The 14,541-nt window shown below is 36.6% G+C and overlaps 1 protein-coding gene across 5 annotated transcripts in view; it reads right to left on the bottom strand.

Annotated features, from left to right (window-relative positions):
* AP2B1 (adaptor related protein complex 2 subunit beta 1) overlaps positions 1 to 14,541 on the bottom strand; it is a 115,202-nt gene that overhangs the window by 87,173 nt on the left and 13,488 nt on the right. For all 5 annotated transcript variants that reach the window (XM_072940365.1, XM_072940366.1, XM_006219203.4 and 2 more), the window contains 3 exons: positions 13,646 to 13,751; positions 9,336 to 9,471; positions 7,397 to 7,642 (listed from right to left, as the gene is read on the bottom strand). In XM_072940365.1, the coding sequence (XP_072796466.1) occupies positions 7,397 to 7,642; positions 9,336 to 9,471; positions 13,646 to 13,751 (488 nt within the window). The remainder of the gene's footprint in view (positions 1 to 7,396; positions 7,643 to 9,335; positions 9,472 to 13,645; positions 13,752 to 14,541) is intronic.

The raw sequence follows: 14,541 nt of genomic DNA, 5'->3' as shown, positions 1-14,541 counted from the left end.
CAAATCTACACATACATACAAAAGCATGCACGCATCTGTGCCTGTGTGTATAAATAAAGTCACACTAAATACTAGACAAATCTTCTCTGACACAACTACAGATTTCCCTTCAATCTGATAGTTCCTTGTGGATCCTTGGAGTCTGCTGAATTTTTTTTTAAGTTAAGCAATTTGTGTCTTGACTTAATTTATACTATACCTAATCAAGCTGGACAAAGAGTTAAAAGACAACAATTGCTAAAATTTGTTGAACACTTGCTATGCCATTAATCCTCATAGCAACTCTAAGGTAGTTGCTATCAAAATCCACCTATTACAGAGAAACAGGCTTTAAAAATGAATTTATAAATAAGGTTAGAGAAATTCAGTGACTTGCTTAGTCAACACAGCCAGAAAAGAAAAGTGCCTGAATAAGGGCTTAAGGCTTGTATCTGATTCCAGTGTCTGAGTACTAGTCACTCTGCCACCTGCATTTACAGAAGTTCCAAGGGCGGTGAATGTCAGCTAGGGGAAAGGGAAAGAAAAATAGTTGGGGAGGATAGGACAATCAAAACATTATTTTCAGGCAGATTTATACAAGGAGAAAAATATATTCTCCTACTTTACATACTTCAGATAATCACATTCTAGCAGCACTTAAAGAGGCAAGATTTACTATCCAGCTACAAAATTTGATTTATAAGCTACCCCAATCTTATATGCAGCAATTCTGAGGACATAAATTTGACCTCATTCTTTTTTTTTTTAAAGGGGCAAGCTGGAGCAGAGGATGTGGTTAGAATAAAAAGAAAAATGGTCCTGTAAAAAAGAACTTCTGAAGGAAATCTAGATATACATTGGGAGTGGACTATTACAGATAGATGCTCCTTTATGAGAAATCTCTCACACGTTTCCCTGTCCTTTTGAATGATTTCTCTAATTTCACTCACTTCCATAGCCTCAGAACCCAAGAAAGATAGCCATTTCCAGTACAGCGACTTCCTCCTATTAACTAAAATACTATTTAGAAGACTTTCATTTCTAGCAATGATCTTCAAGGTCACAAACTCTTAACAAATGCTTCTATTTTCCTGTTCAATTTACAATCCTTTTGGCTGCTGCCCCTGAAGACTTGAATAAATTGAAAGCAGTAGAATGACTGACCAAAACTATAATAATGAAATATACAGGTGATCTGCATATTTATATCCTCCTGAAAATCAGCAACAGTTTGAAATCTCACTTTCTCCTTTATGGAGTTGCCTCAAATGACATGCTAAAAGCACAAGGCATTTATTCTAAGCATGTTTCACTCATTATTATCTCCTTAAGGATACAATGATTACACAGTATCAGTTAATTTTTCCCTCTCAAACAAGTAAAATTTAGAGCTCATGATTTAATCCAAGATACTGCACAGAATGCCAATAATACATTTACTCACTGAATTCTAAACTGTTCTGCTTTTTTCCCATCTTCTTCCCCCGAATGAGAAAGTTGAACACCTTTACCTAGTGGAGTTAACACATCCCATTATGGCAAAAAAGTCTGAATACACGTTAACAAGTAAGATTTAAAAATTAGACTCAGTAAAACTCATTATTTCCTGAAGTGATTTAAGATGTTTTCTGATGAAATGCAAATATTCACAAGGCCAAAACACTACAAATAAATATCTACAGATAGACAAAAGGCATTTCTAAGAATCAAGGAGCTACCTGGCCCACAGACCCTAAAAACACAAAAAAGTATGCTGCAACATGAACAAAATAATTTATTATGACATGACTTCTTATCTCCCTTTCAAGAGTAAGTAATCTCCTGCCAAGTTAGAGCCCTGAGAACATTTAAAAGGGACACTAAGAAATGCATGGGCCATTATCTTTTGGTACACTACTGAATTACTTACGTACAACAGATCCAGTTTTCAGGAAGTTGCCGACAAAAACTGGATTAAACGTGTACCTTTGAATAATTACCATTTAAAAGTAATTCTGCAATGATGTAGTAAGTAATACTGTAAATAGACTTAGTTTCATTTGTGGGTAAGCTGCCTTCAGAATTACCCTAAAAGACAATGTCTGACTTTAAATAATGTATACAAAGGAATTAAGTGTCTTTATAAATAAATTTGCCACTGAAATATTAACCCTTCTAAAACCATTAATACCCAACACCACAATCACTATACAATAAAGTTTGTTATTATTAAGGGCTTACTCTGTACCAGGTTCACTATTAAGTGCTCTGCAAGCTCTCTGTCCTTTATTTTTCACAATGATCCTATGATAAAACCACTGTTTATGATTTCCATTTTGTAGATAAGGATACTAAGATGTTTACAGAGACTACCAACCTAAGAAATGGCAGAACCAGGATACACACCCAAATCTGGCTGGTTCCAGGGCTTGAGTTTTACCCACCAAGCTATAATACTGGAGAAAAAGAAAATACCATTTCACAGTTAAAAAGCACTTTTTTCTTTTTGAGATACTTTGATACAGAGTGAGTCAACTCTTTAAAAGAAAAAAAAAAGTGATTAAATGCAATTTGGTATGCTGGATTGAATACTGGAATAGCAAAAGGACATTTGTGGTGAAACAGGTGAAATAAAGTCTGTACTTCACTTTATAATAATGTACTAATGCTAATTTCTTAGTTTTGACAAAGGCACCATGGTTATGTAAGATGTCTACGTGAAGTGAAACTGAGTGAAGGATGTATGAGAACTCTCTGTACCATCTTTGCAACTTTCCTATATTCCTAATATTCCTAAAAGTCACCTCCAAAATGAGATTAAAAAAAAAACTCTATTAGTAAATTAATAAAATAAAAGCTGGTAATAATTAAAATCTAAAGTGAGAATACACATTAAAAGATTTTTGCAAAGTTCATCATAAAGGAAAACAAAAACTATTTGCTTCCTCTGTAAGTAAAGACAGAAAAGCAGAGATCAACCAGTCAGTTATAAGTTGTCCTTATAACAAAGCAGCCTCCAATGACTCCACTTATTCACACTCTATTCCTGCAGAAATCAATAGCGGCTCATCTTGTAGTACCAAACATAACATTACTTCTTGCTTGGGGAATCCAGACACAGACTGAGCATGTGACTTCCTACATCACTCTTACCTGGGGCCTACTACATACTGACATTCTTACACATGCCTACAGTTCTACCAGCTTTGGAACTCCTTTATGGACATCTGGCCAGAGCATTATGCATTTCTAATTTCACTTCTCTATAATATTTTAACTCTGTAACTTTATTAATGTATGTTTTGAAATAACAGAAATCATATAAATTACTAAATTAAGTGAGGTCATTAATAGACAATTTAACATAGGCCACAAGGACAACAAATATACTGTGACAAAAATCCTCCTCAAATTTAGAGTGATCTAGAGAGACTTCAGTTTTTCAATATCCATCATCTCAGAATGACAATAAACCACCATGCAATCTTCCAAGGGCTAAACGAACCCTACACTAACTGGAAAGCACATCATATTAGGGCTGCTCCTCGGGAACAGCTGCAGTCTATTAAGTATTCACTCTATGCCAGACATTACTAAAATTTTTAAATAAATTATTCCTTCATGTTCAAAACAATCTGGTAAAACAGGCATTATTATCTCTACTTTTTACAGATGAGGAAACTGAAAAGCTCATTTTAAATAACTTGCTCAAGGCCACCTTTCTAGTAAGCAGCCAAGCCAGGACTCCAAACAGTAGTCACTCAAATTTTCACAACCTTAGCACTACTGACGTTTTGGGACTGATGGATAATTCTCTGCTGCAGGCGGCTCCCCGTGCATTGCAGGATGTTTAAAGTATCCCTGAACTCTACCTACCACATGTCAATAGTGCCCTTCCCATCAGCTGTGACATTCAAAAATGTTTCCAGGCATTGCCACATGTCTCCTGGGAAGTCAAATCGCCTCCAGTTGAGAACCACTGCCATAATCAATTCCACGCGCTTCTACACACTGGCTAGCACACAGTTAAACTCACAGTTTTCCTGAGAAGTAAAATGTTATTTTTCATAAAACAGCTTTCCAGAGTAAGTTCAAATTAGAAGAAGCTGGCAGCTTAACTAGAACCTTTGCTAAAGGCTACACTGGACCAAGTTCTGAGAACATGCTGCTTGTGCAGAAAAATCCTCAACAAATGAAGACGTATTTTTTTTGTTTTGTTTTTTAATTCAGTAGTTTGTGCTTTGGCAGAGACAGTGGAAGAGGGGTATTCCTGGGGGGCAGCTCTCAGAGTGATGACAGCAGAACTGAGAAGGCTTAGAAGACAAGATCAAAGGGGCTACAGCCAAAGCACTTAGAAGACCTGGGCTCAAAAACAAAAAGCAAAGCACACGTGGCAGGGCTGTCAAAAGAGCGTCTGGAGGGGCAGGTTCTAGCGCAAACATTAACTGAAGCTGGAATACCTTGAAGCGCCTCTGAGAGGAAAAATAAAAACCGTAGTAAGGAGGGAAAATCCTAGTGTATAGGCGAAAAGCTAGAGAATAGTCACTATCACCCAGAAGTATATCTTTCTTGCAAATATAAATTTAGTGAGACAGATTTTTCAAAATTCTGACATTTGTGAAGAAATCACGGGAGCATTCTCCTTTGGCTCCCAAGTGCTTCCACCTTCTGAAAACAGGCTTACTTTCAAAATAACGGACTAATAACATCTGCATCTGAAAATGAGTTTAGCTCTAATTCCCTCAGAAAAGATTTTACTGTATGAATTTGTACAGATATCAAAGGGACCAGAACCTTTTAAACTCACATGGTAGCAATAATGTCAACCTCTGCCTAACGTCTACTCCGTAATTACAGGAGCAGCGGCCATCACCTCACGAATCCCCCCGAGCCGCTTAAGTAGGTGCTTTTGATGCAACAGCTCAGTTACTACTCCTAACAACTCTCTAAGATGGTATCTCTCATTCTACAGAAGAGAAAACAGACTCAGGGAGGTTAAGCTAGGACTTAGCAGGGAGAATTTTTTTACTTCAAACTCTTATATTTTTCAAATAATACTTCCCTGAAAGTCAGTTTTAACTAAAGTATAAAATGGTAAAACAACGGCAGGAAAATGGGGTGTGTGAGATTCCCCCCCCGCCAAAAGACAGGAAATGAAAATATAATAAAGTCCTATTACTTGCAGCAAGGTTCCAGGAGTCAATCTGAAGGTCAACATAACCCCAAGAGTAGTCAGATCTTTATCAATATTTTATCCTCCAATTTCAAGGTCATTTCTCCAGATGTTCTAGTGCTTTCACATCTAGGATGCCCTTCTAAAGTGAGCTACAAGAAAAAAAAGTTACATGGAAAAAATTTTTTTAAATAAAGTGAGCTATAAGAAAACTACTAAGGTAAAACCCTGGAAGCATTCATTCCTACTGCAAGAAGCTCTGATATTTGCTGGTGCAGTGCTGCCACCATGTGGAGCAACTTCTGAAAAAGTGGAACTACCGCTCAAGAACAACAGGACTCATACCCATCATCAGAGTAAGAGGATTTCCTTTTAAAACAGTTCTCAGATAATTAAGGCTTTTATATGGTCAAAATTTAAACCATCCTGAGAAAATGAAACAGTTCTAAATGTGTGTGTGCACAGATATATTTAATTCTGTTGTATATATACACCCATGAAGGTAGTGAGTGACCAGTATGGGTACTGGGACTGAGCACTAGGTTAGAATCCCGGCTACATTACCACTAGCTGTATGACTCTGGGGTTATTCTTCAGCCTCTCCGAGTGTACATCTCTTGATCTCTAACATGGAATAACCTCTATCAGAATACCCTCTAGTTCAGCAGATGTGAGAACTATGTGAAACACTGTACATAAAAGCATCTATCACTGTGCCTGACACAGAGTGCACGTAAATTTAAATTTCCTTTTTCCTGATGACATTAGGAAGGTCCATCATTATGGCCTTAGGACTTTCTCAGATGTCTGAGTTACTGCACCTTACATTCCACCACTAGGAAATTACTTGATATTCTTGCACTCACTCATTTCTTATCAGCTGCACTTGACCCGTCTGATAAAAGGAAAATCAGTGGTCTAAAGACAGTTGTAATACTTTTGGCAAAAAACAGGACATACAGTTGAGATGAAAAGCCTGGGTTCAAGATTCAAAGCAGGCATGTGTGTATGTGTGCTGGTTATCTCTTAGTCCACGCTTTCCGGTTCTTCACTAAAACAACAAGAAGGAAAAGCTTAAAAAGTGATTTGAATGTATGTAAAATAAGGCCAGGACAGAGTCAGGCAATCAAGGTATCCCACTCTCAGGCTTGTGTAGGTCGAGTGGGCACCAGAGAGTGGATGCCTCCTTCAGTTTTGCACCCTGGGTACCTTGCTAGCAAGACATTGAACAATGTTAGGGGCAACTTTTGCTTCTAAGAAGCCTGACAAGAGTAAGAAAAAATTTCTGTTTAGAAGGAAGTAGTCCAACAATTTAATCTCTAATGCTGACACCTGTTCTAGGAAAATCTGCAATAAAGATACAATAAAACATAAGACATTCCTGAAACAGTCTCTCACAAATCTACTAAGTGATCTTATATTTTCTTTAAAAGTTTTCTCAAAGATATTTGTGAAACTGGTTTGTTTCTAAGCAAATACATAGGTAAGTATGACACAAACGTTTGCTTTATGATCCTTATCTTATTAGATACATGCACCCCAATGTTCACAGCTGCACTATTTACTATTGCCAAGATACGGAAACAACCGAAATGCCCATCAACAGATGAGTGGTTTAAGATGTTGTATATATACACAACGGAGCAACACTCAGCTGCAAGAAAGAATGAAATATTGCCAATTACAGCAACATGGATGGACCTAGAGATCATCATACTAAGCGAAGCCAGAGAAAGATAAATATTGTATCATTTACATGTGGAATCTAAAAAATAATACAAATGAATCTATATACAAAGCAAAAAGAGACTCACAGACACAGAAAACAAACTTACGGCTACCAAAAGGGGGAAGGGGGCAGGGAGGGATAAATTAGGAGTATGGGATTAACAGATACAAACTACTGTACATGAAACAGATAAGCAACAAGGATTTACTGTATAACACAGCAAACAACATTCAATATCTTATAATAACCTATAATGGAAAATAATATGAAATATATATATAAAAAACTGAATTACTTAGCTATACATTTGAAACTAACACAATATTATAAATCAGCTATATTTCAATTTTTTAAAAAAGACCCTTGTATTTTAGTATTTGGTTTTCAGCTCAGTAGGGTGTGAGACAATCTGTGGGACACACAGAAATCACACAGCTAACTTATGGATCAACGTCCTGAAGATTTATTTTAAACAAGCTCTTTAAAAAAGACTCTTTTTAAATACTGTTCTCTTTATAAAAGCAAAAGCACATTACCATTGGATTTGAATCTGCTATGAGATCCCGCAGAGAATCCAGAAAGCCCTGATCTTCCACCATTTGGGCATTGATGTCATGGAGCTTTGCCACGCAGACGGCCGCTGTCTTCCGGACATAGGGATCTTCATCCTTTAAGCACTTGCGGAGGGGCTCACAGAGATACTCTGTTATCTTGTCCACCCGGATGCACCCCATGGTTCTGACTGCCAAGGCCCGAATCAGAGGATTGGGATCTTCACAGTCCTACAGAAAACAATCACTGACAACTATAGGTGTACATGGTGACTAAGACTAAACAGTCTGGTTTACAGAAGCCACAAAAGAATAATTAATGCAGGCCTCCAGTTACATTCTACATCAGAACCCGAACTCCCATACTATGCCTTTCCTATATTCAAATCTTAGCTGCCTATTTAAGAGTTCAGCTTAGGAATTTATTTACACATTGTGTTTCATACATACAATGAAGAAGTGCCCTGTAGGATTCATTCCAGAGCTGGGCAGAAGCTCAGATAGCTGGTGTTACCATCCCCATGGCCATTAGTGAACCTGCCCTAAAAACAGAAAGTCTTTCGGTTTGTATTCTGGTATAGGAAGAAATCAGAAATTGGAAAGACGTGTCCCACTCCACAAATACCGAGTAGGCAGAAATGAGGACTGGATTTCTGGGGCCCACAGCCAAGAAAGCAAAGGAGAATCCAGAGCTGGTTTGAGCCCAACCTAAGTTCCTTGAGCGAAGCAGCAGAGAGGGCCCTCTGAGATCCTGATTAACATACATTCTCCTTTCCTATGCACATGCTAACTTCCTCAAAATGTAAACTAAATTCCTTCCAATGATATCATCCATCTATGAATCACCAGACAGAAAGAATGAAATGTTATGGTCTGAATCTGCACACTGTAGCTAAATACAGAAAAAGAACAAAACTTCCATGAGAAGGAAGAAAGCATGCTGTTTATTCTTCAAAACAGTTTAACAAAAGCTAATTTCAGAAATGTCTGATTTTTGTTTTTAATGCAGACTAAATTCCAGAGGAAAGAAAACAAGAAGTTAAAAAAAAATTAGTAAGAACAACCTCATTATTATGTTCATCAAATCTAATGATAGGATAAATTTGACTGGATATTCAATAATATTAATATTAATCTTTAAAGATTTATATTAATATTAATCTTTAAAGATTTATATTAATATTAATCTTTAATTGTCAGTTTTTAAAGATGCAACAATGGTTTTGTAGGTATGTCTAAAAGAGAGATCTTATTCTGACAAATGTAAGGATAAAATGATTTAGTTTTCACCCTAAAGATGTTTGCAATTTGCTTTAAAATTATCCAGGAGGCAGTGGTCAGGAACGTATGCATGGAAAGCATAAGTTAGACAAGACTGGTCATGAGTTGTTAACCATTAAAACTATAAGATTTAGGACTTTATTGTACTATTCCCACTACCTGAATATATTTGAAAATTTCCAAATAAAAAAGAATCTAATGTTGTTAAGTCCTATTAAATGAAACAAAATGAAGCAGTAGCTTCTGGGGTTTCCACTACTTCTAACCCATAAGCGTAATTTCTACAAAGATACAACAGGTAAAGCCCCAGGTTACTGATACTACAATGATATGCCCAACCTCTGTCAGCCTTGGAAGGTAAAAGAGGGAGGTTTCACCTGGTTTTCTTCTCTCATCTGGCAAGGATGCACTGAGCCCACCTGACAGAAGGCTCACCACATGGCCCGAACTGGATGACAAACACTGGCATACAGAATGCTTGAAACATGAACCTCCCTACTCACTGCCAGTACTTCTCTAGAGGTCCTCTTGTGGAACAGAGGTTGCTTATTTGCAATGCGGACACAAACTTTATCAAGAGACGCTTCTGAAAACGTTACCTGAGGTAGAATAGATTGCTCATGAGTCCCTGGGAAAAAGTTACCTTCACAAAGCTGTTGACGGCCATGATGGCCATGTCTGGCTGACTCTTGGCATAGTTCATCAAGTAGAGATACACGAGCTTCTTTAGTTCCAGGTTGTCAGTTTGCATACAGTTCACTACATCTGGAAAGAGAGAGCTGAGAAAAGAGAAAGGGAAAGTGAACAGATGTTGGTGCCAAGCTGCTGGATAGAACACAGAGAAACGGCCTTAATTTACAAAGTGATCTGATGCAAGGACAAATGTCCCTACAGTGGTAATAATTATCACAGAAATGAATTACTAAAGAAATTATAGTAATGGTCTCAAGAAGATGTCTAAAAATCTATTTTTAAAAAACTTTTTACTATGACAATTTTCAAAGTAGAGAGAGTAGTATAATGAACCCGATTTATCTATCACTCAGCTGCAAACAAATACTGACATATGCCCAATCTTGTTTTGTATTTGACCTCAAACTGCTCTCCCTCCCCCAGTCCCTACCCCATCTTGTTGCTCTAAACAATTTTAAAACAAATCCTAGACATAGCATTTCGTATATAAAATCCTAGTGTATAGATTTAGGAATCTTTTTTTTAATCACTATATCACACAAAAAAATTAACAGTAATTCTTTATATCAGTTCTTTGCAGTTTCAAAGCACTACAGTTGTTACACTTTTAATATGCATATTATTCCATCCCTGACCAGTGGAAATTTACTTAGTTAGCTCCTGAGTCCCTGTGCTGTGACTCCGTATCTTCAATAGCTTCCTTGCTTCCTCGTAGGACAAGATGCTCCATCCAGGCTCATTCTGTACATTTCTAATCTCACAACTGAAATCAGTCATTTCTCTAAAATGTCTTCATTCCCTTTTAGTGGAGTTTATGAATATATTTTTAACATTACACATTCAGACAAATGAAAATTGGAGTGTACTCAAATATAAAAGGAGTTTATATTTTTCCCAATTTCAAGTCATTTCATCATTTACCATTCTCCTGTAAAGCCAAAGGAAAGAAATTAATGTTTCCATTCATGAAGTAGCTTGGAAGAGTTGAGCTTGTCAGATTTTAATGTATAAGCTGTACTTTTAAAACACAGATTAACCATAATTTTATGGAAAATTAGCAATTACCCTTCTCTCTAAGGTTTTATCAAAGTACCTGATAAATTTTACATACTTCTAAATACCTTGCTACTAGTATAGAAGAAAGAACAGCATATGTCAGCATTGTTTTACAGAAACGTAAGAAAATGACTGAAGCAACTGGTCACATGGTATAGCTCCCACACTCACAGAAACAATATGGGCATACCTCATTTTATTGTGCTTTGCTGTACTGTGCTTCTCAGATAAAGTATTTATTACAAATTGAAGGTTTGTGGTAACAATGCATTGTCAGATGATGGTTACTATTTTTCAGCAATAAAGTATTTTTTAATTAAGGTACACACTTTTTAAAATTCATAATGCTACTGCACACTTAATAGACTACAGTATAAACATAACTTTTACATGCACTGGGAAACCAAAAAATTCATGTACTCGCTTTATTGCAATATCTGTTTTATTGCAGTGGGCTGGAACTGAATCTTCAGTATCTCCAAGGTATGCCTATATACAGAAATAAAATGATTTGCAAAAAGGAAGATGGGCTGCAAAGTTAAATAATCCACCATATCTCCAATGAACCAATGACATCTGCGCTGGAAGGCAAACTATTTAACTTGCATGTAGGTACCTACTATAGTTTCATGCCCATGTAGATACTTAACACTATAAACCCTCTCCAAAAATGAGTGTTCTTTCTATTTCTTTTGGGAATAGCTCATGTGTAAAACAGTAAAATCAGCAAATAAATGTGAAACATTAATCAATAGTAAATTTAAGATCCTAAATAATTTAATTCCAACAGCTGACACAAGATCAAGAAGGTCTTGATAAGAATAGTCAAAAATAAAAAAAAAAAACTGTTAAGTACCAACCCACAAAGCCAGAAACATGAACTTTCCAATATGGTAGCAACTAGTCACACAATCTACTAAGTGAACATTTACAATGTGGCTGGTCCAAGCTAAGATGTGATATATATGTAAAACAAACACTGGATTTTGAAGACCCAGTATGAAAATGTAATGTAAAATATCTCATTAACAGGTTTTATATTAATTTCTTGCTGACATGAAACTATTTTGGACATACTGAATTAAATAAAATGTATTACTTGCTGTCATTATAAATTAATTTTACCGGTTTTTTACTTTTTAAATGTAGCTCCTAGAAAATTTAAAAGTACATATGTGGCTTGCAGTGTATTTCTATTGGATAGCCCTGAACTTGAGGTTCTTGCAGGAGAGACTGAAATACAATAACCTACAAAGAGCTTATCTAAATTTCCTGTTTCCTGAACTGTCTGTCTAGGCACAGCACAAATCTCATCTTCTCTAAGCAGGGTTCTTCAACTCTTCGTATTTACATGGATCTCTCTTTTGTGGAATAGTTATTACCTTTAATATACACACTCTTGTACCTAATTACATAATTGTATTATTCCATAACTTTTCAAATTTTGGGTCTTTTCAACCAAGTGCTAGGAAGGCTAGAAAATATGTACTAACCTTTTGTTTAAATTATGGCACGTGGTATAGTGCTAGGCACAAAACAAATTATCGGCAATTAACAGATTAACAAGTAGTATTTACCAAAGGCAAAAGGAAATTCAGAGTTCTAACTTCTCTGTAGGATATAGAAATAAGCTCGGTAAGAACACAAAGGTCCCAACATTGAGATGTGCTGACTTTTACCAGTTCATCTGTATGAATGCTCTCCATCTAGATTTATTCTTTGGCAAAAACAGCCCTTCGGTGACTAGACAGATCATCAGGAGGCAAACCACAGCCTGTGGGCCAAATTCAGCTCACCACCTACATTTGTATGAGCTGTGAGTTAAAAGTGGTGTTTATACAGATGAACATTTACAACTGATTTGACGATACAGAACACTCTGAACCTCAATTAAGCAAAATGTTATCCCCCCCAAAAGAATCCCAATCTTCTCATTCGTAGACCTATAGTACAAAAAAATACTGTATTTTGAATTTTTGTCAGCAAAAAAATTTGTGGAAAATTGTTTTCTCTCTTGTTATATAATTACCTACATAATAACCTCCATTGTTTGCCTCTTAGCCTACTAAATCCAAAGTATTTACTATCTTACCCTTTACAGAAAAACTCTGTGGACCTCTGAGATAGATGGTCACAAAACAAGTTAGGAACCAAATGTGCTTACAAGTTCTCCAACACCCTAATTTCTACTTTAAAGTCAAAATTCACCTGTCAAATTTTTTCCCTTGAAGTGACAGGTTCTCTTTTTTCATTTTTGATAAAATGTCTCCCAAATATTGAAGTATGATTAAATATGATTTGTCTGTCAACCATTCTTTCTCATAAAAATGGTGTTTCCAAGTCAATCGTGCAAGGGCTCATTTTCAAGTCAACCATCACAGCTTTGCTATGAAGCAAAGGGCTTTATGCATAATTCCTGTCTCACCGCAACAGAATATTAAAAAGACCTGAACTCAAGATTCAAGGTTTAATAAAATAAATTTTTAATGCTTCATGAGGGACAGTCCTAAGTGAAACCACCCTTTCTTCCTGCAAGTACATGGTGGTGAAGAACACAGTGACTACGCAGTGTTACAGTTTGGCACCACTGCCTTAATTCACACTAAGGCATGAGCCATGCAACTGTCAACACAGTGAAAAAAGCAAATAGCATCTAAGTATTATGACAAGAATAGCTTGACTTCATGGACCCCATGAAAGGATCATAGGAATCCTCAGAGGCCTGCAGACAACCCTTACTTATTTCCAAATGGTCTTGCTATATTATAGGAAAAAAAGGGGGAGAAAAAAGACCAATTGGATTCTGTTAACATTGGTTTTCAATTTTGAATTCAGCAAATGAATGTAGAGTTGTAAAGTTGAGGGCACTGGCTTGAGCCAATAAAAGTACATATGAGCTTCTGCTTTTCAGTATATTTTTATCATCTTGTAAAACTACCTCAGCAACAGATCTGTAACTGCGTCAGCTCTCAGAGGTTTTATGCTAGATCTGTATGCAAGTGAAATCAAACTGGTTTCACTCTAAAAAAACAAACAAAAACCACTTGGTCACAGAGTTAATATAAAAACAACTACGTTTCCTGATGATGTTTTCAGTGGGAAAAACTCACTCTTATATGTTCTGATTGTAATAACTTTAAATGAAGAGCAGTAAAAGCCATACTATGGGTCTAAAGTGAGCAAGGCAGGAGAGATTACCCTTACCTAACATCCTTCCCCACAGTCATAGCAGCAATCACTTTCTTCACAGCCTCCTTCCTCTTTTCTTTCTTCTCATTGTTGAGCTCAGCCTTTAATTCAAAGATTTCTCCTAGAAGAGAACAAATAGGTGAGGTCCCAAGACCAGAGGAGCAGAATACTGCACTATGTAGTAACACCACAACAGCTGACCAGAGGCAGGGCTGCAACTGAAATAAGATTATTTAAAAATTATAGGATAGGTCCAATTCAAATCCCTAGAATATTAACTGACTCACAGATAAGGATGCCATCTTTTAGGTTATGACTGGAAAGGAAGGTGCAAGCCAGATCTTAGGAAGCACAGAAGTGGGAAAAAGCAAATCTCATGATATCTTACTATAATGGAGAGAGAATGGCGTCTGAGGGATGATCTCCCATCAGAATTTCAAAGTCCTGGGGAAAAAATAAATGTAAGCAGGGGACAGGTTCACCAATCAATGTTTTCAAACCAGAAAAGACTCCTCATTCACCTACTCTCAACTCTACAAAGAACTAAGGTCACGGAGTGGGTGAGGGACACAGCTGGCCTTAGAACTACGTCTCTCAATTCCTGAATCCAGAGGTTCTCAACCACAGCTACACACTGGCTCCTGGGAAGTATTTACAAATACCAATGCTCAGGTTCCACTCTGGACCAAACGAATCAAAATGTCATGGAGTAGATCTCCTAAGTTTCTATTTTTTTTTTTAAAGTTTCCCTAAGTGATTCTAATGTACAACTAGGGTTATGAATCATAGCTCTAATTAGTACTTTAAGATGTTAATGGGCTTTAAGGCCCCAAACTGTCCAGTCAATCTAACAAAAGAAATAATAATCCTGAAGCTGCAAGAATGGTACAAACCAGTCATTTCTAAAGGTA

The sequence above is a fragment of the Vicugna pacos genome, chromosome 16 (assembly GCF_048564905.1).
Source record: "Vicugna pacos chromosome 16, VicPac4, whole genome shotgun sequence".
NCBI classification, from domain to species: domain Eukaryota; kingdom Metazoa; phylum Chordata; class Mammalia; order Artiodactyla; family Camelidae; genus Vicugna; species Vicugna pacos.
Note: the sequence above shows the minus strand (reverse complement) of the source record. Positions and strands in the feature narration are given on the sequence as shown.